This window comes from Alternaria burnsii (assembly GCF_013036055.1).
Source record: "Alternaria burnsii strain CBS107.38 chromosome Unknown 698, whole genome shotgun sequence".
Classification (NCBI taxonomy): domain Eukaryota; kingdom Fungi; phylum Ascomycota; class Dothideomycetes; order Pleosporales; family Pleosporaceae; genus Alternaria; species Alternaria burnsii.
This window is the reverse complement of record NW_024066111.1, coordinates 1,980,533-2,001,139: the sequence shown is the minus strand read 5'-3', so window position 1 is coordinate 2,001,139 and position 20,607 is coordinate 1,980,533. Positions and strand designations below refer to the sequence as shown.

Sequence of the window (20,607 nt, the reverse complement as noted above, 5' to 3'; positions counted from 1 at the left end):
GCCCCCAGTCAACAAGACATGTTCATTGAAGAACAGTCACACTGGATGAAAGTGCCAGTATGCTCTCACCCTGGCTCTCCGCTCCTGTCGGCTTCCTCGAGAAGAGCTTAGCAATTCGAGCTCGGCTGGCCCCTTTCCACGACATCCCAGCAGTAAGAGCCGCAGCCATTTTCGTATCGTCAACTCACTCAGTCAGAAGAATACCCGTTCAGTCTGCATTGTTCGCATCATCGCTCATTTTCCTCGTGTAGTTCTCATCGCACATATCTGCACTCTTTCTTATGTACGCAGTGTCTCTCTTTGCTCAATATCAAATCTTGTCAGCTCCCGTGATGTAGTTGCGTTCTCCCGCAGTCTAGTCGCCACAAGACGTTTTCGTTAAAGGTGTTTCGTACACCCATCTACTTCCAGACTGCTCAACGTGCTATTTTGCATACATACATATGTTTCTGCTCTTCCTTTTCACTTTCAAGTCACTTGGCTGCCTTTGGTGTTAGTGTTTAGCCGATGTACACTATGAATATTGGGGGTTAGACGATGAAAGACGAAAGGTGAAATAGGCGATGTCTGTATGGCTTCTCGGATCCGCTCCCTCTTGGTATCAGAGTGTTTGTGGTGAATTGTGAAAGCTTACAAAGGCAATGGCAACTTCAGACCAACCTTTCTGTAGAACAGAAAGGAGATCCCCAAACCAACAATTTCTATCCACGACTGAAGCTCCACGATGACATACTGCAGCTAGCGCCTGGAAATACATATCGTCAAAGCATCCTCCTAGAGGTGAATCGGACAACATCACCGTGGGCTTTCCCAATCCTTAGTGAATGTGACACTTCTACCCACTCTGTCCTTGGCAAAGCGCTAGCAAGATCTCCCTCCGCTCCAGCTACCGAAGAACCCTCCCACCTATTCTTCTCTTGTTACGCAATTGGACCCACGATAAAATCCAGCCGCTCTGCGACTCAGCCCATCAATTCGAGTTATATAGGTCACTGCGACAAATCTGTTGCCGCACTCGTTCACAGTGAAGCGACCGCGAACGAAGAATCTTGTACGCCCATCTCCACTCCGCCCGACCTACGTACTATTCTCCTAACTCCACCACAGTTTGGTTGGTTACGACAGTCAAGCTAGAACTCAGGCCGCATTGCACCTAAGACTCATTTTCACTGGCCCGCGTACCAACGTTTCGCTCAGTACCACCCAAGCAATCGCTGTTCTTGCAGCAGTTGTACACAGCAACATGGCAGAACTCAACGGCAGACAGCTGGCCATTCTATTGCAGAATTGGAACCATCCAGTCATCAAGCCGTTCCTTGCCACAGCCGCAGCGGGTCTAGCAGCCATTACTGTCTACGAGAAAGGGCTTCCAATCGACATCGATACCAAGCGGCTCAACCATTTCATAGCACACCTCGCCGCGCCTGAGTTAGGGAGAGGTCTGTACACACCTGATGAATGTATGAGCCCTGACCATCCGACAACCCAGATCTTTGGAATTTCGGAGCCAGAACTATCTTCTACCGCTGAGATCACCGCCCGTACAAACATCCCAGAACTCTCAGATATTCTTAGTAGCATGGACACCGAAGGCGCAAACAGACGTTTTCAGACCACGCAAAACATCCCCACTATCAGCCATCATATTGGCAGTGACGGTACACACGCACACCAAACGACGTCACATCTCATTACACCTACTCCGGTACTTTCATCACATATTTCGGAAGCACCATACACTACCACACATCTTTTGAGCGACACACAAGCGCAGAATGCTAGCATTGTCAGCAACGGTAGTGCTCTCGGCCTTGCTACAGCTGGCCTTGTGGCTACAGGGGCTATCTTCTTATACAAGAAGTTTAGGAATTACACAAAGGCTCAATCGCAGAGGCTTACCGAAGAGCAACTGATAGCATATTTGATGCTACAGCTCGACCATTTCAAGGCCTCCAAAATCACAGATGGAGAACTCATAGCACATTTGAAGCTACAGCTTGATGATGTCACGGCTTCCAAGTTCAGGATTGAGACTGCGCTTGAGTTGGCGGAGAACGACCTGCGCATGTCCAACGAAGATAAGACCCGGCTCCGAGGGCAACTATCTGAATCCAGTACCCTTTCTAATAAACTCATCCAAGATCTAGCAAAAGCAGAGTTGGAGGGAAGTCAGAACACCAAGATGAGTAATGAGATCATCAAGCGTCTCGAAGAGTCTGTCGCCGTCTTGGAGAAGAACCGTAGCACAGAGATGCAAGCAAAGAGCCAACTCCAAGATGAGCTATCTGAAGCACAGTCGGCTGTCAGCATTCTCCAAGATGAGAAAGCTGCTCATGACCTTGAAGTTCAGAAGCAGTTACGAGCGTTCCAGCTAGAGATGGCCGATCTTACCAAACAGCTTCACTCTGCAGATGCCGAGAAGACCAAGCTTGTGGATCAGCTAGCAGCCAGTGAGGCTGCTGCTAACGGTACCCAACAACGGATGTCTAACAAAATCGATGAGCTCGACCGGCAAAACACTAGCCATAAATCCCGTTTGTTGAAAGCTGAGGAAGACCTAGAGAAGCAGATGGCCACCGTTAAGGTTCTGCGCCAAGAGGCGCGTGAAGCAAACATCGCTCTCGAGACTGCTAAAGAAAGGATCTTCCAGCTTGAGAAGGAGAAGACGGTCAGCGAATTGTGCAAGCAAAGCGTCTCTAAGACTTGTGGTGAGGTTGACGACGATGACGACCCCAACCACAGTACCACTGGCTCGACAGAAGGCAGTCAGCAAGATAGCTTACAGCAGGAGGCTTACCCAGCTAGTACGCCAGAATCGTCTTCACAAGCTATCACTGTTGAGAGCAATGAAGAGCTGTCACAAATGTCGATGACATCTTCAGTTCCACTGTCTGGCGAACTGAACATCCCCCGTCGAAAGAAGCGTGAGTTTTGGCACAGTCACTGGAGAGACATCAACTCAAAGAACACCTACTTTGATGACGCAGTGTGTGAGCTGAAGCTTCCATGTTTCGATGCTAGGTTCAGCAGCATTGGGATAGTACGTCCGGCAGAGAACCACGAAGATCGAACGTTGGAGAGCGGGAAAGTGGTCGAGCACACCAAGTGCAATCTCTGTCTTCAGTGGTACACGAAGAAAGACATGTACGATCACTTGAAGACTTGCAAGGCTTTTTGGGAGCTTGCTGTACGTTGTGGTCATTGCAAAAAGATCTTCAAGTACAACACTGCTTTCTTCGACAAACATGTTCCAAATTGCGAGACGAGGTCAATGGAGGATGAATGCTCGGATGAGCATTTTACCCTTGCAAAGTCTGAGGCCGACGCGACCACGACACACAACTCTCAGCAGGGCAACTCGAGCTCCAGTGTGTTTATTGCCCCTGGAAAGCAGATCAACCCCGACGCGCCACCCTTCACGCCCGGAGGCTCACTACCAGGCCACGAAAAACCTATTCCTACTGGTCCTCGCTATGCCGGGTCAAATTTCCAGCAGGGTCGAGGTACATCATTCACCGGCCCACAATCTACACGCTCACCTCGAAACGCGCCCTACATGACGCTACGCGGCGTCTCACCAGCTCATGGATCGGGGTTCGGAACACATTACCCAACTGCCTGTCCTCCCAATGGACTCCAGGTATATTCGGCACCGCGCGACAATTCGCAGGCGCACAGATAATCTGGACAGCAACAGCAAGGCTACCCACAGATTCCTCATACTTTCTCTTCGTTTGGTCCAGGCTACATCCCCCGAGGATGATATGACATATTCTGAATAGCTCAACAGATGAAGCAGGCCCTGCCCAACCTGCAGATAGAGAAGGATAGAGTGGCCAGGACGAAGGAACGTTTTGAATACATATTGGTTGAAGACAGGGGTTGGACGTTAGACGTGGTAACAGTAGCGAATATTGTCATATGGTATGCAGGGATAGAAACACGGGTAGAGATAAGTATGGGCTTAGGGACATGGATCTCATAGTATTGATGTCACGTAAGCATGGGAGGTGGGATGAAGTTCAGATCTGAGGACAACGATCTCATAGTATCGATGTCATAACATGTCCGTGGGATAACGAAAGTATTTAGTCCGCAGCTTATAGGACAAGGCGGAAAAGGGTGGGAGCGAGGGCGATGTCAACCTGGAGATTTGATGCGGGTTTGGGTGTGTGCGTCATCGGGCTAGGCACGCTCCGATGCCTACACCCGTGCTTCTCATGGCGGCTGGAGTATATTGAATCATTGAAACTGCTGCACTGCTGCCCTCTGTACTTTGGCTCACTCCCTGCCGTGTCCTTGCGTGTTTAGCCCATCTCCAGCCGCCCGTCACACTGGCCATGAAGTGTTGATCATCGCGTCTAGGGCTGGAGCCAAGGCTTGCACGGTCTCGGTAGACGGCTATCTCAAAAACTCCTTATTCACTACCCCAAACCTGGTCGGGGGCGGGCTCCACTTTGACATGGCCGCTGCCCATGCTCAACCCACGAGTATCCACGATGCCAACGACCAGGCTCTCTGGCCCCAGGCCCCCGTGCAACTCGCGCGTGGACGGCAGCCCAGAGACGCGCTCGCGAAGACGGTGCCCTACGGCCCCATCCGCTCCCCCGACCAATTCGAGACGTCATTACGCGAATACCTAAGAAGCCCGCCAGAAGAGCCTGAGCACACCGAAGCCCAGTTCGCCTTCGACATCGACACGTCCTTTGCCGTCCCTTCACCACCTAAGCCGACCCCATCGCAGCAGCCTCAACAGGCAACTCACCCGCCGCCGCCGCCGCCGCCCCAACAGCAACAGTCGCACGCCATACACCAATACAGCCATGCGCCGCCCGGCTACCAGCCCGCACACTTTGCTGGCCCTTCGCAGTACCAGTCCCTCTCAGACACCGACTTCGCCCTGGGCCACAACTTCACCGAGTCCATCGAGCCCAACCATGGCGCGTCCAAGCCGGCGGAGCAGAAAACCGCCGTGAGCATACGAGAGGCTTTGCAGCCAACAGCGGACCCCAAGGAAAAGATGCGGAAACAGAGGGCAGTCGCCAAGTGCTGCGTCGACACGATACAGAAGATCGACGGATACCGCTACAGCTTCCACAACTGTTGGAACAGCAGGGAGGACGACAGCTTCCGCTTCTCCTACTACTGCAACGACTCGCTCCTCAACAAGGACCGCGCTGCCAACGGCAAGGGTGCCAAGTTGGGCAAACGTGCCACCAAGCCCGTCTACGACTGTAAAGGTGTCTTGTCCATCAAGTTCTCGGCCACCAAGCAGACACTCGACGTCTTCTACAAGCATGTGCCCATACACAAGACATACGAGGAACGCGCCCCGCCCCCACGCAAAGACTCCAAGCGGCGCAAGTATCTCGAGGAGAATGACCCAGAGGCTTTGGCTAGGCTCGCAAGCCGCTCGAGACAGCTAAGCAGTGAGGATCCAGACACGCCCAGGATCAAGAAGAAGCGATCCGACCCTCTGCCGGAGCCTCCAAGGCCATCCAACACGATTGAGAGCGACCTGAGACAACAGAGTCTGCGTATGTTGCTAGAGCTGATCCAGGTAGAGCCGCCCACGCATTCGCAGCACACGCTCATTGAGCCTCCACCACCTCCGCCTCCACCACCTCGTCCGACCCCGCAAAAGCCTCACCCAGGGCCGCGCCCTACACTACATGTTGAAACGCAATCACTATCAGCACCACAGCGGAAGCGGCCGAGGAACAGTTGCGATGTTTGCAAGGCTAAGAAGACCAAGGTAGGATACAAACAATTGGACGTTCAAGCAACAGCAGCTGATGTATATAGTGTGATGGCATTAAGCCCATATGTTCGACATGCAACGACAAGAGACGGCTGTGTGTATACTCTGAGCCAGCGAGTGGCGAGGACCAGCGACCACCTACCCAAGCTCCTGAACCGGCAGCTCATCCCGCTGGCGAATCCGAGCTTGCAAAGATCATGAAGGAGCTCGAGGAAACCAAGGCAAAGCTGAAACATTATGAGGCTCGGGAACGAGCTTCGACTACCCCAATCCAGACGCCGCAAATGGCGCCACGACCTCGCTCGCAACAATCCCAAGTCCAACAAAAGCCGCCGCCTCCGCCTCCGCAACCACCACAACAAACTCATGTTCAACAACAGCCGCAACCAGTACAAGTCCCGCAACAACCTCGTCACCGATCACAAGTATCGCAGTCACAGACGTTGCCCCATGTGTCTCAGCAGCAACCGCAACGTCAACATTCAATACCAAACCACCGTCAACAACTGCAACAACTCAATCAAGGTCTACCGCACGGCGTGAGAAGCCCACAACAACAGCTAGCCTACAAGATGGGTAGCCAATCACCCCAACAGCGCCTACAGAACCCGCCGCAACAACTACCGCAACAACTACCGCAGCAGCAGCAGCAGCCGCCGCAGCAGATTGGGCCTTCACAGCAGTCTATGACTCCACAACAGCAGTTCCAGGCAGCGACAGCCCAACAAATGCAAACTACACAGCTTCAGACACATCAAAACTATTTTGCAGCCAACCACTCCAACCACTCTCCGTATGGCACGCTCAATCGGCCCATGCCGCAGAACACGCTGCCAGTCAATCCCATGGCATCGCAGCCAATGGTGACGCAAAACAGCATGTCAGCACATACGAACGCGCATTTACCACAGACACAGTCTCAACAGCCACCGGCGCCCACCCTTGATGTAAATAATTCGTATGGACGTCCTGGGGAGTTTGCATGGGCACCCACTGGGTATTACGGATATCAAAGTGCGTCACCACCACCACAACAACAACAACAACAACAACAACAACAGCAACAGCAGCAGCAACAACCACAACAACCACAACAAGACCAATGGGCTGCGACGAGAGGGTCAGGCATTTTTAGATAAGGATCGGGTAGCCTGGTCATATGACGAGGCTACTCACCACTGTCTTGAGTTGATGAGGAAATGGCTGCTATTACATTGGCGCAAAATCATGATTTAGGATATTTTGGCTTTCAGCGATACGAATTCTAGATACCCAAGATATATCTTCTTCCATCTGCGGGAAGATTGGCACATTATATACACGCATGTTACGAATTTGAATGAAGGAATGACCATGGTATAATTATGCTTCTGCATGACGTCTTGACTCAGCTATCTGGTACTAGACAGCTCCGCTTATTGCAATGCCTCATCATTCCAACGCCAGAATGCCGCTTGATATCCCTGCCCAGCCTGTATATGTACGCCATGCCGCTCCAAAAACGCCTTGCAATGCCAGCCGCGCAAACTCTCCATCCTGCCCTAATCCCCATCCATCATCTCATCGTGTTTGACGTCGTCGTTGTTTTCCCTGGTCATCTTAGGTGTCTCCTAAAACCCTATCTTCTGACCTAAACCGCGGAAAGTGTCCCCGATGCTTCCACCCATACCAGATGACTTCTCATTCGACTTGTTTGATGAAATCTCCATGCTCGCTGCCTGCAAGTTGAGACGCGTTAATCGAAGGCGCAGGGTGTGGTCGTACTCCTCGGCCATCTTGAGAGCGTCGGCATGTACGTCGTGGCGGGGGTCTGTGGGCGGACAGATGAGTAGGCGGTCGACCAGATCTATGCGCGCATTAAGAACACGCTGGTTAATCATCTCTTCCAGATCTTCGTCGATGGTCCGGCCTCCCGCTGGCGGGAACTTGGACGTCATTTCGTCAAGCGTGACGCAGCTGAAGGGTATGAAGTACTGCACGATGCTCTTTGTCCGGATCCGGCTGTAGATGGTGTTCAGCATCTTGGACAGATATACGTCGAGGAGATAGTCATTGCGGTAGCCTTCGAGCACTTCGAGACATGCGCTGTATTTGGAGTTGCAGAAGAGGGTGATAGCGCGGCGAATGTGAGGTTCGAGCTCAAGGAAGTTACGAAATTCGCTGTTTGCAAGCACCTTGTTTTGTAAATCGCTGCGGTCCATGTAGGCAAGCGCACAAAGACCACCGTATACCGCAATGTCGTTACCCGAAATGACCTCCTTCTGCCATGTAATGTACGCTGCTGGCTCTGCGGTCAAGTATGCCGCTGATGTACCAAGGAACGCTGTCGCAGCTTCGCGGTAGTTGCCAGTAGCCATGTGACATAGACCGCTGCAAGCAGAAATGATGGGCTCCATCTTGGCCTTGTCATCGCCCTTAATCTGAGTGGCTTCCGACTTGGCCAGATTTGCCAATACATTTGTCCATGATTTTTGTGCGATGCTAACATATACGAGGCGGAGGGTCATGTCTGCAAGATGCTTGGGCGAGGTGCAATGCTCGCGCATCTTCATGTAAGCCTTGAGTGCGTTACTAAAGTCACCGGTGTCGTAGTAGAAGTGACCGAGGTCCTCGTTGCCCATCTACAGGCAGTTAGCGAAGAAGCACAGGTTCATTCCGCACCGGCACGTACTCGTATGCTCTCCTTGATCAAGTTGTTCTTGTATGACTTGAGCTCATGCTCTAGTCGGTCGTGCTCCTCGCGCACTTCCCGCGTCTTCTTCTCAACCCATGCTGTATCTGTCACAGACGCAGGGTCCTGTGGTGCTATACGGCTGAACTGTTCTACCAGTGTTGTGTATAGATCAACATTCTTTCCCCTCTTTGCCTCGGCGATAGCGAGGCGGTAAGCGTCTGCGGCAAGGTATGGCGAGTGGGCGCCGATGTGGTGCAAGCGATCGATTCGTGTGTAGCCTATAAGATCTGTCAGTGCCCAGAGAACCGAAGCAGTATGTTGAGAGCCTTACCGGTGTAATTGGCAATGTACGATTCCAGGTCAAACTTGGGAGGGTCTATCGGAGTTAGCGACACGCGCCAATGTTACATCGACTATGTCATACCCTTGACAACGATCTCGCCTTTCGACTTCTGCTCCTGGAAGAATGGCGATTGTTCGATATTCGACGCCATGACGCGGTGTCGTACTGTGTGCGGACGGGTGAGGGTGTGGTTGCGGCGTAATGCTGAGAGTCGATAGAGCTCCAAGCTGTCACGGCTGTCTAGGTCGCTGCTGCCTTCCCAGGTTCCCCCCACAGCGGGGAGGCTGACTAAGCCGCAGCACACGGGTCTCAACTTTCACCCATTCACAACGCGGAGTCACGACTGGCGCCTGTAGCCTCCATTGCATCCATCCAACATTTCTCTAGCAATTCCAATTTGCATGGTTTCCAACTTATCAATGCATGAATTGTGTTGCTTCTGAAGTCGGCACTGGATCTAGACTTGGTCAAAGCCAAAAGAGACCTTAAGGTATGTGTTGTTGAAACACGACCCTGAATACACTTGGGATTTTGTTACGCTCAAACCAGCTGGGTCCAGAAGCCTTTAGATCCAGCTTGCTTGTGACACCTATCTGGGTACCAAAACAAATCTCGTTCGATACCCTCATGCATTGTCAATGCGCCGACTGCAAGCACATACCAAAAGACCCCCGACACGCCACCATAATAACTAAATATTGCTGCAAAAAGCAACACATCGTAACAGCACACCCTCACGCTTGGGTCAACCCGATATTCCGGTATCGAGCGCATGGCCCGTCCGTTCCAAACTTTGCCCACACACATTGTCAGCTGTGGCTGAGCCAGAATCCAGACCTGGGAAACGGGTACCGCCCGTGGATAAACAGCTCATCGGAAAAATGTGGCAGCTTACTCTAGACGGCTATGACAGCCGGAATTTCCAGAGACCGGAGTTTTGGGAGATCTACGACGCAGGTCCGAGGCGTGGTCGATGTCAGCTCTATACAAGCGAGTGGCATCAGACGTCCTCGCAGCTCTAGAGAATGCCTCCGCGATTGAAAAGAGTACGACCAAGCTATTGTCAGTGTGTCCATAACATCACATCTTCTTCGGAGGAGTCACAGGGTTAAGCGGAAGAATATAATCATGGTGATAGTCAATAGATTCAGAAACTATATCTTCGCGGCCAGCACGTCCATTACATCTCCTTTGACAATAAACGCCGACAGCCGAAAGCAAAGTCCCAGTGGTATCGATCGAGTAAAGCAAAGCAAAACTACAAGCTTGGTAGTACAGCAAAGAAGTTCGTTGGTCATGTTCGTTCGTTCGTTCATGGAGCCATGTCTGTGTGCGGGTTGCTGTGTAACCTTTTTCATGTGTCCCATCCGTATCGCTCAAAACGCTCAAAACGCTCATGACAAAAACAAAATATCGTATCTCTAATCATGCTCAGAGAGCCCAGTCCAGCGATGCGGGCTCCATACCTACACCGTTGACGCCTCCAACAATGTTGTCGGGCATCCAGGGGCCTCTCTCTTCCCTTGTGGCGCCATGCAGGGCATCTGCGCGGTTGAGGGTCTGGACGTCCAAGTCTGTGACGTATGACTTGCCATCAGGCAACTTTGTACGTACTTCGAACTCCTGGTCGAGCATCATGTCATCTTTCCATAGCCTTCTCTGGCCATCATATACGCACAAGACGCGCTTCTTCATCTTCATCTTATCGGTAGCGCAACCCCAAGATACCGGGTAGTTCTTGCGCTTCTTGCGTCCAGAACCGGTGATGGCTACGCCGCCTTTGGAGAAGGTGAGGCCAGCGCGAGGACCGGATTTTTGGATGCGAGAAGAGGAGAGGTGGTTTGTTAGGTGGTTACCATCCCCGGCGTGCTGCGTTGCGCCGACACCCCGGGAATGTGTTAGTTGTCAATCCTTCTTCGAGGATTTGATGCCTCCCTTGCCTGAGCGGCCGCGACGGGAGCCGTATGTGGCGTCATCGTGATCATCGTTATCGACTTCCTCTTCCTCGTAGTCATCTTCGTCATCCTCGGAATAGTTGGGTACTGTGTACTCAATGCTCTTAGATAGACCGTTGCGATCGAGAGTCTCAGTGACGTCCGGATCCTCTGCAACGGAGGTAAGAAGGCGTTGGTTGATGGCTTCACTTGGGTCGGTTTGCTGTACAACACGCAGCACACAATCGTCCAAATGTTCGTAGAACTCTTGCGCGTTGGCAAAAGTAACCGAGCAAGTAGAACAGGTACCAGCAACGTTGGGCTGCGAGCCACCGAAAGCCTTGCGGCTTGATGGGCTCTTCTTGCGGCTGTTAGGAGGATTCTGCTCCACGCCGTGAACAGAGGTAAGGTGCCTCTTGAAGACATCAGCGCGGTTGAATGACTTCTCAGCCGCTGAACCACTGCCTGGACAGAAACCGCAGACCATTGTGCCCTTGTAGTGCGTGAGCGTGTGACGGTTCTTGTCATATTTCCTCGCGAAACCCTTGGTGTTGTACTCGCAGGTCGCGATCGGGCACTTTTCCGGTCGTTCGTTCTGGTGGGTGAGCATGTGTGCCTTCAGGTCTTTGAAGACGCGCCCACACTCTGGTAGTGGGCACATTCCCTTCTCGCGGGTCTCGTCGTTGTCGAAGCTGCTTCCACTCTTGCCTGAGTGGTGCGAGTGAAGAGAGTTGACAGAGCCTCGCCGTTGACCATTGTACTGGGGGTAAGGCTGGTATTGCTGAGTACGAAGATAGGGGCTGGCGCTACCCTTCTTGATGCGTGCCGAACCGGGGCGCTGGCTGTGGGAAGAGAGTTGAGAGAGAGCTGGTGAGGGTGGTTGCTCGATGATGGGGAAGTAAGGAGATGGGGTAGTCCTAATCTCAGGGTATGGGCTCTGAGGCGCGAATGCGAATGGCTGAATGAGATTAGGATCTGCTTGTACTGCATTAGTTTCCATCATCTGTAGCATTGGGAGGCAACCGACAAGTCTGAGAGAGTTGAGAAGATTGTGAAACTGAAATGACAGAAGGAGAACTAGTTGATGCCATATCACGCATGAAGCCATGCGGCAAAAGAGAATTTCTCCGTTCATTTGGTTTCGAGGACCAAGTGGCTGAAGCTGGGGTCGTGGGCGTCTTGAAAACATGCCTCTTGTAGATTGGCGACGTAGGCGATGCAATGAAAGAAGAAGGAGAAGAAGAAGAGGCCGTTGGTAAGGGAACTGTTGACTTACCCACATATGACTTATCTGTCGCTACCATTCCTGGATACTCGTATCCAGTAGTCACCCCAAGTCCCATTGTGCTCCACGAGTCATTGAAATGTGGAACAAGTGATGGGGAGCCAATGGCGGAAGACGACACTGAAGCACCGGATTCAGAAGACGCAGAAAGAATGGGAGGCTGCTCGTGGAAAGAATGTGAAGTTGAGTGGGGAGAGCTGGCAGGGGTCTGATACTGGTAAGGCTTGACACCTTGTGCGATGGCATCGTAATGGTATTGCAGGTCTTGAGGCCTTTGCATCTCTGCGAGGGTAGCCATGTGGTCATATGAGGCGCTGAAGGCGTGCTCCATGGCGTATGTTGAGGCAGGCACGTAAGGCAAGTTGTGGTGAAAATCCAGATGCTGTTCTTGGTTGCCGGAGTAGAGCTCAAAGTCGTGAGGCATGCTCGGTGGATATTGTGCGTAGTCAACCATGATGAACAATGTGAGAGATGAAACAAAGCAAACTGGAACAATCGAGTGTCGAGTTGCAGCAGATGCCTATATCGGTAAATGGAGTCAGCATAAGCACTGAGCATGTGCGATGGGATCGTTGGTGTTTGGTTGGTAGGGCTAGCGCAGATTATAAGGGACCGACAGGGGAAAGCTTACCTTCCCGGAGGAGGTGCCGATCCAATTCTAAGGTCGTCGTATGAGTCGGCGATAACTCAAAAGGCGTGGAAACTTTGTAGATCTTTTACTGCATCCAGGCACGAGAGTGACAAGGCGTCGTCCCTCTCTGTAGAGTAGTCCTGGCGGCGGCTGGCTGAAGCGAGGGACAAGTCAGAAGCGGGAAGGACTATGGTGCTGAAGAGAGAACCAAGGCGTCGGAAGAGGTCTGGACGAAGTAGTGTTTGCGTTGATCATAGGCCTGGATGGAGGACGATGCCTCGGGGGGGCGAAGTTGGTTTATACATAAGGCCAGAGTCAAGACGGCCGTGGCCCCCAGCGGGAAACAGTGCACGAAGCCATACGACGGCAGGCCAAACCCCTGTCCTGGAGGCTTTACTGCCCTACGAGCTTGGACCTCTGGCATAGTGTGGCAGATTAGGAAACGGTCAGGCCACGCTAGGAAAAATAAAAGAAGGCAGAAGTTACCGACCGCCGTCAATTCACGTCCCCGCCTCGATCGCGCGCCCCGACTGCTCAGTGGTAGCACTAACCCCTTGGGAGTCGCGGTGTGCCCGACCCCTGTTTGCGCAAGTCGACGCACCAACAGAGCAAGCCATGCCGAAAGTGACGAGGGGTCGAAGCACGTCAGCGAGTGGGCGTGCAGAGCGTGGGAGCCGTCATGCTGCATCTGGCAAAGACAAGCGGATTAGGGATAGACCCTGAAGAAAGCGCACGCTCGATCACCGCTTCGGTCGGGGAGCCATGGGCGGACTGGGGACAGGTCCTGTCCTGGCATTCCACAAGCCAGGCGGCCCTTAGCGCATCTGATACGCGATCCTCTCGCTTTGCCCGCAGCTCGGACCGTCATGCACGAGCTGTGGCTGGTGACGCTAGCACGCGGCAGTGCAGATTCACGACGTCTCATTGGACATGAACACACTGCTAATCTTAGACCATTGCCCGCAACGGGGTCGCTAAGCGAGTCGTCGTGGGGCTCAGTCTGTGCTGCACTGCCTCCCCAACAGGCCGTCTCTTCGTGCTGACCTCACCGAGTTTCTCATCGTCACGTTGTGACATCGTCACTGCGGGACTCGATGATGCACAGTTTTCCTGACTAACCACCGCTCCAAATTGCGGTGCGTCATATCACAGCTCGACCGCAATGCAAGGCTACCGTGGCATGGCGTGACATGGTCCTCTGAATAATCGTCGTCGATCTTTGGTGTGGTGGGCACATTGCAGCTGGCCGGCTATCGCATGTGACGGCGCCTGTACTGGCCATCCTATGGTCGCGACCGAACACCTACCCTACAGCCGTTTGAGCCAAATCAGAGCAATTTCACTCTGGGGGCCTTGCGCTGCCACGGTACGCTATGTGCACACGCCATGTGTCCTTGACCAGAGCAGAGGCTCCCGACTGCTAGCTGTCATACACGGACCTCATGTTCCGTACCATGCTAACGTACCATCTGGTAATCAGCGTGACATCTTGTTCCGTGTGGTGCCTGAACCCTCATGGCCCGACATCGTGGATAAGGTTTTGGAAGGCGTCAACCACACCCTTCCGCAGGACCAACCATTCTTATCAGCCATGCCGCCTGCTCTTGGCCAAGTATACCCGCTGCAGTGCAACTGGCGCATGATTGTCGAGTGCGTTGCTACACCCTCATGCACCTCAACCATGGAATGTAACACAGCTGCCCGACAATGGCTTGGATCCAGTCTTACGCCATCAGCGATACCCCAAGCTTCAGTATATCATGTCGCCATGGGCGCAGCACTAATCTCTTCGCCTAATGTATATCAAAGGCCGCTCACAACGGCGCAGGAGAGCTAGCTATAGCATATGCGGGGTGAGCCAGCCATGGAAGTCGCACTACTTGGATCCGATCGAGGCTATTTTAGTTGTAAAGGCTGCTTCCTGTCAATGTAGTCCACGATTCTGGAGAACCACGCATTCGACGCGGTACTGGAGCCGTGGCATCTGACAGGACGCGACTCTCCAGTATAGCCTATGGCTGACTCACGCCCATAAAACCAACGGTTACATGCGAGGCCAAACACTGCGTTAGACCTACGACTGGATAGAACCTGAGCATCGTGGCATGATTGAGTTTCGTGTACGCAATTAATTTGGTCATGAAAACAACCCAAGATCGATCCGAGGGCGTAATCAAGCTACTGCAGGAGCCAGACATCATGTCTCAGCGTTATGATTGCGCACCGCCACAGTTCTGCAGGTTCGCGATATCGCTAGCGCTAAGTGTATGAGCTCGATACTCCGGAGTAATCAAGGAACCATGCCGCAGCTTCTGAGAGACGTGCTTGGGCCACTCAGGAAGAGGAGAAGGTCGCACCGCCACACCTTGTTGCGATGGCCTGGAACGCCCTGCGACCAGCATTGACCCTGCCTGTCCTGGATATGGGCATGCGGGATACAGCGCAGGAAAGGGCCGACCAGATGAACTATAGCGTAAAGGGCCTGTTTCGCGAAGATGCTGGTCGACCACGACCATTTCGTTTTGTGTTGCACATTTCTCCGAATGATAATTGACCAGATCACCATTGTCTTCGCCTGTATGCAGGACATGTTTCATTTTCCTCTCATGGTGTCCGCACCGGTAACCTTATTGGCCGCCAAGCAGGTTTGCAGGGACTCTGGCGACTTCCGGAGTATTGGTGAATAGTATGACCCTGAGGATAAGCGCGGAGGGGCTTTCCACCACTGCCATGCTCTTCAAAACATTTCACCACCCCCACGTAATACAACACCTCGAAAGGGGCCTCCAAAATGGTGCCAAATGCCTTTTGGGGCGAGGAGTTGAGCCAGCGATGGCACAAAGTTTTCTTCCAGCATTACTAGTCGTGCGACACGATCTAGGCCATCTTTCACGTCGCATTACTTTCTTCGCTTGCGTTGATTGACGATTAGACCAACGTTGATGCGATTTCGCTTGCAATAGAGCGCAGTGCTAGATTCACTAGTCGACGCATCCTCTTCTGGAAGGCTACGCAGATGTGCAGCGGCAGCAGGACATAGACAGACACTGGGGACGCCCAAAGCCACTTTGACGGGTGATCAGCACAGGATTGCTAGCTATGTGAGTACCAATAGTCCGGAACCCTAGTTGAGATATCGAAACCGTAGGGCTCCATGCATACGAATGATAGGAGGACAGATGACAGGTTCTCAATTCTCAATGAGCTGTAATCATGCTTGATTGATAGCGCCGTGCGCCATCACACACGAAGCTGTGTGAGCTTGTGAGCCAAATTTGGGCTCGTCATGATCGCACACCTCGCATTCTGGGTGCACAATTCCGAGGAGAACAATGTGAGCGCTGAGCGGCATGGCCCGTGACAGGGCCTCTCCGCCATACTGACTGTCGACCACCATTGACCGGGTTGACCGTGGCATGGCGGAGAGGTAATTCGTTGGCGTCGGCCTCGCCTATGCACTAGCGACCCCGCAAGCAAGCCACAAACCCAAATGGGGGGATGAAAACACCGGCCAGATGGTTGATCATCCTTCCCGCGCACCATGTGCTATACCATGCTGTGTTGGGACGTGAGACAGACGGCGGCCCGAAAGCGAGCATGGATGCGAAGTGAACGTACGAGCAGTTCTTCTGCCGGTGCCCGCGCATGCTTTTTCGTCGCACATGCGGGTGTCCAGACCGTGGCTTCCGTTGATGGATTACCCACCACGAGCAGAGCCTCATGATCCTCGCAGCCCTGTTGCAAAATGCGCATGACCGGATGCCCAACCCGTAAACCTATGAGTACCAGGGCAAGCATTGGACTTGTATTCCTCCTTGAGCATTATCTTGACAGGGGGACAGAGAAGTATTACTCAAGTATCCAAGGAAAGCCCAATCGTATGGGGAAGTAGACAGACTCTTTCGTCATCCTCCAAGGCGCCTACAACGCAGTCCGTTATTGTAGCGCAGCCTGTCGTTGCTTCACGCGATAGAGTCCAAAACACGTGTCGGCAACCGTGACTACTAAGGTATGTCTGTTATATCGCGAGCACGGTTACGGTACCAGAAAGTCTCGCCAGGCGCCGCCTTGTATCTGCAGGCTGGCTGGAGTGGCGCTGCTTCATGCTGCACATGGCTCCCTAGGCAGGCCAAATTTCACCGTCGCGGTGGGGTTGAGAGGGGGGTTGAGACTAAGGCCGAGCAGGGCCTGTGATCAGACCACCTGGCATGGAGCAAAAGCAATTCTGCGCCGCGAAGGGGCTTGTGGGACCACGAGATAACAAAGTTAGTTCACCCTTCAACAACACGAAACGTTCCTCGAGGACCCGACGGCGAAGGACTTGATTGGCGCCAACTCTCCTTTAGCAGGCCAACACGTTCCGCTTGTTCTGGCCCCCATCGTCAACCCCAGTCCTGCCGGACAGCATCAAGGTAAGCGATACTCTCTCCCATATGCGCGCGCGATCGATCAAGCTGGTGACAGGGCTTGGCGGTGGAGGGTCCAGGGTATCTGCACATCAACCAATACCATGCTCTTTGGCTGATGCAGTATGCGGTATGCGAGTTTCTGTTCGCCGACCACTCTGTCAACCCTCGTCCATTACGAATTATTTTGAGAGAGGTCCTTGCCTGCGCGTGACTTTGGATCGACAATGGTGGCGGAATTGAAGAATGCACTGTCGCATATCGCAGTCCTGCCGGAACCAAAGAAGGCCGACAGAAGCACTGTCGTTATACGCTGAATTCGCAGAAGACATGTAGTGTAGAAGTGGAGCGAGAGGTGTAGTCAAAGTAGAGTTGGTCGAGCGGATGTTTCCAGCATGTCGGGACCGGCTTCAGCTCTGGTGGAGGAAAGTACAAATGAAGCAATTGCGCCTAGCGTACGAACGCCATCTCATGTTTATCTCAAAGCTACGGCGAATTTTTGGTGATATTGCTCGCTTTGTAGTCGAATCAACGTTGCGTCCATACCTTCGGTGTTGTTGTTAAGATGGGATCTACTCATGACCGATATGTATGACGTATTGGAACGGCCCGCAGCCGCTGGAAGTCGCCGCTGCTGAGCATTCTAGAAAGTGATAGTAAAATGTCTTCTACGACAGAGCATATACCACGTTCAATCAAGTTCGCACTGTCGCATTCTTCTGGGATTGTGCCAAGCTCCGTAATGTTCACAACTTACACAGGCTGCCGCCTCCCATCCGTGAGCTGTGATCTCTCGCAGCAATAACCCGGAACCTGGACACAGAGGCCATCCTAAGGCATACGTAAAAATCACTCTAAACAAAGCATGGTATCTATACTGCCAGTAGGTACACGTGCGACCTTCTATCAAACGCCTTACAATAGCCTATCTAGATCAAAGCTGACCTAAAAGCCTGGAATAGAATGCAAGTCCTCGTCTACCATCCATAAGAAACACTGGGTATCGAAAACAACAAAACACGAAATGAAGGTCGCCAAACGAACACCCTCCCGATCCAAGATATTACAAGCTTGATCATTTCGACTTCTATCCTGGCGCCAGTCGGTCTTCTCGAGAGCGAGTGGCCGTATCCGCAGATTTACTCGTCTTTGAGTCCTGTTACCACTGCTGAAACGTCTTCCGCTTTCTTGCGTCCTGAGACGGCTCCTGCAACAGCCTCTGCCTTCTTCAAGTTCCTTCCACTCCACTCGTTATTCCAACAAGTCGCCGCTGTTTTAGCCTTCAAATAAGAATGGAAGTATCCAAATATAGGATAAGCAGGAATGGGGCAAAAGTACAGCAAGAAATCGTAAGGATGTTCCCAAAACCACGGAAAGGTTTTGATGAGTTTGGTCAGCCATATGAAAGAGACCAGGAGAATGAGTCTCGTATTTCCATTAGTGGAGTCGAGGTACAGTTCTGATCGACAGAAGGCAAGGATTGCCAAAAGATCCCATACCATTGCGAAGTTGTATAACCAGGGGAAATACACTGTCCATACCGAAATAGGCCATTTCCACCAGATAGTGCGATCGCTGAACAGCGCAATGGGATTTTGCCGAAAAGTTGTGCGACTCCAGCGTTTGCATTGATCGATGAACTTGAACGTCTCTACGTTTCCCAAAACCGTGGTCATGGTTGCATTGGGCGAGGACTGGATCTTAATGCTGTATCCATGGTCAATGGTCCATCGTGTGATGAAATTGTCATCATCGGCAAGAAGAGGCCCGAATCCGTTTTGGTTCAGGCCATTTTTCTCGAAGTAGGTAAGAATCTGATCTGCAAACGGAATGTGCCACTTGGTCAGTCTGGTCAGCCAAGTGAAGACAGATTTGAGAACATGTTCGTTCAAGAATCGATCTTTGAAGTGGTCATTCCGGACAATTGCTGTCAAGATGAATAAGGTTCGACCAGATACCGCAAAAACACCACCATCAGCTGTATTCGATGCTTGAGTCTCAAAGCTATGACGCTGGAGATACAGTGCGCCTATAGTGTTCCAGAGACCGGCCCAATACCATGCTTTGTAGTACTGCATGAGACTCGTATTGGGATTACGGTTAGGGCGAATGTACCTCACCACTTTTCGCGTCCCAACAAGGCCGATATCTGGGTCATTGAAGGCGGGAAGAGTTGCGTTCAAGAGCTGCTCATTCCAGATGGCAGTATCGTCGACCATGACAGTAATCCTAGTTTTCACCATGTCGATAGCGTGACAAGTCTGCTTGCGCTTGTTGGAATGATTGACACATGTGTATTTGATTTTCGTGACCATTTCCGAACCGAAGGTTTTGATAGAGTCCTCAATGTGGGTCATGATATCCTCTTGGGCGTTAGAACTGTTGGCAGAAAAGATCAAGCAGGCAGGCTTGTTTCGAAGAATCTGTTCGGTCATCTCTCTAAACACTGGGTTGTTTGTGGGGCCGACTGTTGGTACAATCACGGTGCAGTCTGATGGCTTAAACTTCAGATCCTGAAGGGAATCATTGGACGCTATTTCGTACCGGAAGTAGAAGTATAGAGCGAGGATGGTGCGATAGTATCTCCACGCCATTAAGGCCGAAAACCAAAGTAGTCCTTTGTCCTTGACCGACAAGCTTTTGAAGACAGTAGCGTTTAGAAGTGCCATTGGCACGACGTGAAGAAGATTCCATAGCTCATGGGGCTTGGGACCCGGAGTTTTCTCTCGGTTGGAATTGATTATGGTGTAGTAGATTATGAAAATGAGCCAGCCACCTAGTGACAATGTGCTGAAGAGATACCACCAAATTGGGTATGGAGTAGTAACAGGATTGGTGTCGAGACTCCGAAGCCACCAGATCCAGCCGAAGGATATGCTTCCGAAGATAGAGGCGAGCTTTTGCATGTTCTTTGAAGAAGACATGTCTTCGAAGACGTGGTAGGGCTGCGTGAGCCGATGCTGTTCGTACTTTCCGTTGCGTTTCTCGTTGCTGTTGCTTCTCAGTTGTACTTTGCGGCTATGCCTAAAGTAAAGCATGGTAAAATCTGTTCATATAGTCCAAAGGGAGTCATTGTACCACCGGAGTGAGCAACAAAGGCCCTACATTTTGGTGAATACATGAGTCTGCTACACTGCTTTTGCGAGTAGAAGAATATGACAAATGCTACAGTGAGTGATATTGTGAGTGTTCACCACGGCGACTACAGGAAAGTGAAGCATACCGAGGCTAGGTGTGAATGAGATCAGTAGTTTAAAGTGTGAACAATGTTCACCAATACGTGCCTCTAAGAACTGTTCGCGATGATTATACTCGAGGTTTCAAGCGACAACAAAGTCTTTCATCTTGCCGACTATATATCTTGTGGTGCGTTCAACGGACATTTTCTTTCCATCGAAAGTAGCTTGTACCTCAGCACGCAACAAAATTGAGTCAGTATCTCATTGTTTTTCCCACATTGATGCAGTGTGGTGAGGTTTTCTATATGACATTTCAGCTGTATGACGCTCACGTACGAAGAGGGCGGAAACTCCACCTGAGCATGGAAGCCTCCACGAGTGGAAATCAACATGA

The 20,607-nt window shown here is 51.9% G+C and overlaps 4 protein-coding genes across 4 annotated transcripts; 1 reads left to right on the top strand and 3 right to left on the bottom strand.

The window, feature by feature from the left end:
- Positions 1-1,243: 1,243 nt before the first annotated feature.
- GT037_004830 (uncharacterized protein) lies at positions 1,244-6,900 on the top strand (the record flags this gene model as incomplete). Its single annotated transcript, XM_038929877.1, has 4 exons — positions 1,244-3,640; positions 3,791-3,924; positions 4,366-5,755; positions 5,806-6,900. 4 exons carry the CDS (start codon positions 1,244-1,246, stop codon positions 6,898-6,900), a joined length of 5,016 nt encoding a protein of 1,671 aa, XP_038788149.1.
- A 471-nt stretch (positions 6,901-7,371) lies between these two features.
- GT037_004829 (uncharacterized protein) lies at positions 7,372-8,929 on the bottom strand (the record flags this gene model as incomplete). The annotated part of the gene is made up of 4 exons (XM_038929876.1): positions 7,372-8,382; positions 8,433-8,713; positions 8,767-8,811; positions 8,860-8,929. The coding sequence occupies 4 exons, from the start codon at positions 8,927-8,929 to the stop codon at positions 7,372-7,374; spliced, it is 1,407 nt and encodes a 468-aa protein (XP_038788148.1).
- Positions 8,930-10,209: 1,280 nt separating this feature from the next.
- On the bottom strand, positions 10,210-12,451 carry GT037_004828 (zinc finger domain-containing protein; the record flags this gene model as incomplete). Its single annotated transcript, XM_038929875.1, has 3 exons — positions 10,210-10,647; positions 10,774-11,690; positions 11,989-12,451. 3 exons carry the CDS (start codon positions 12,449-12,451, stop codon positions 10,210-10,212), a joined length of 1,818 nt encoding a protein of 605 aa, XP_038788147.1.
- Positions 12,452-18,173: 5,722 nt separating this feature from the next.
- GT037_004827 (uncharacterized protein) lies at positions 18,174-20,072 on the bottom strand (the record flags this gene model as incomplete). The annotated part of the gene is made up of 1 exon (XM_038929874.1): positions 18,174-20,072. The coding sequence occupies one exon, from the start codon at positions 20,070-20,072 to the stop codon at positions 18,174-18,176; it is 1,899 nt and encodes a 632-aa protein (XP_038788146.1).
- Between the last annotated feature and the right edge of the window lie 535 nt (positions 20,073-20,607).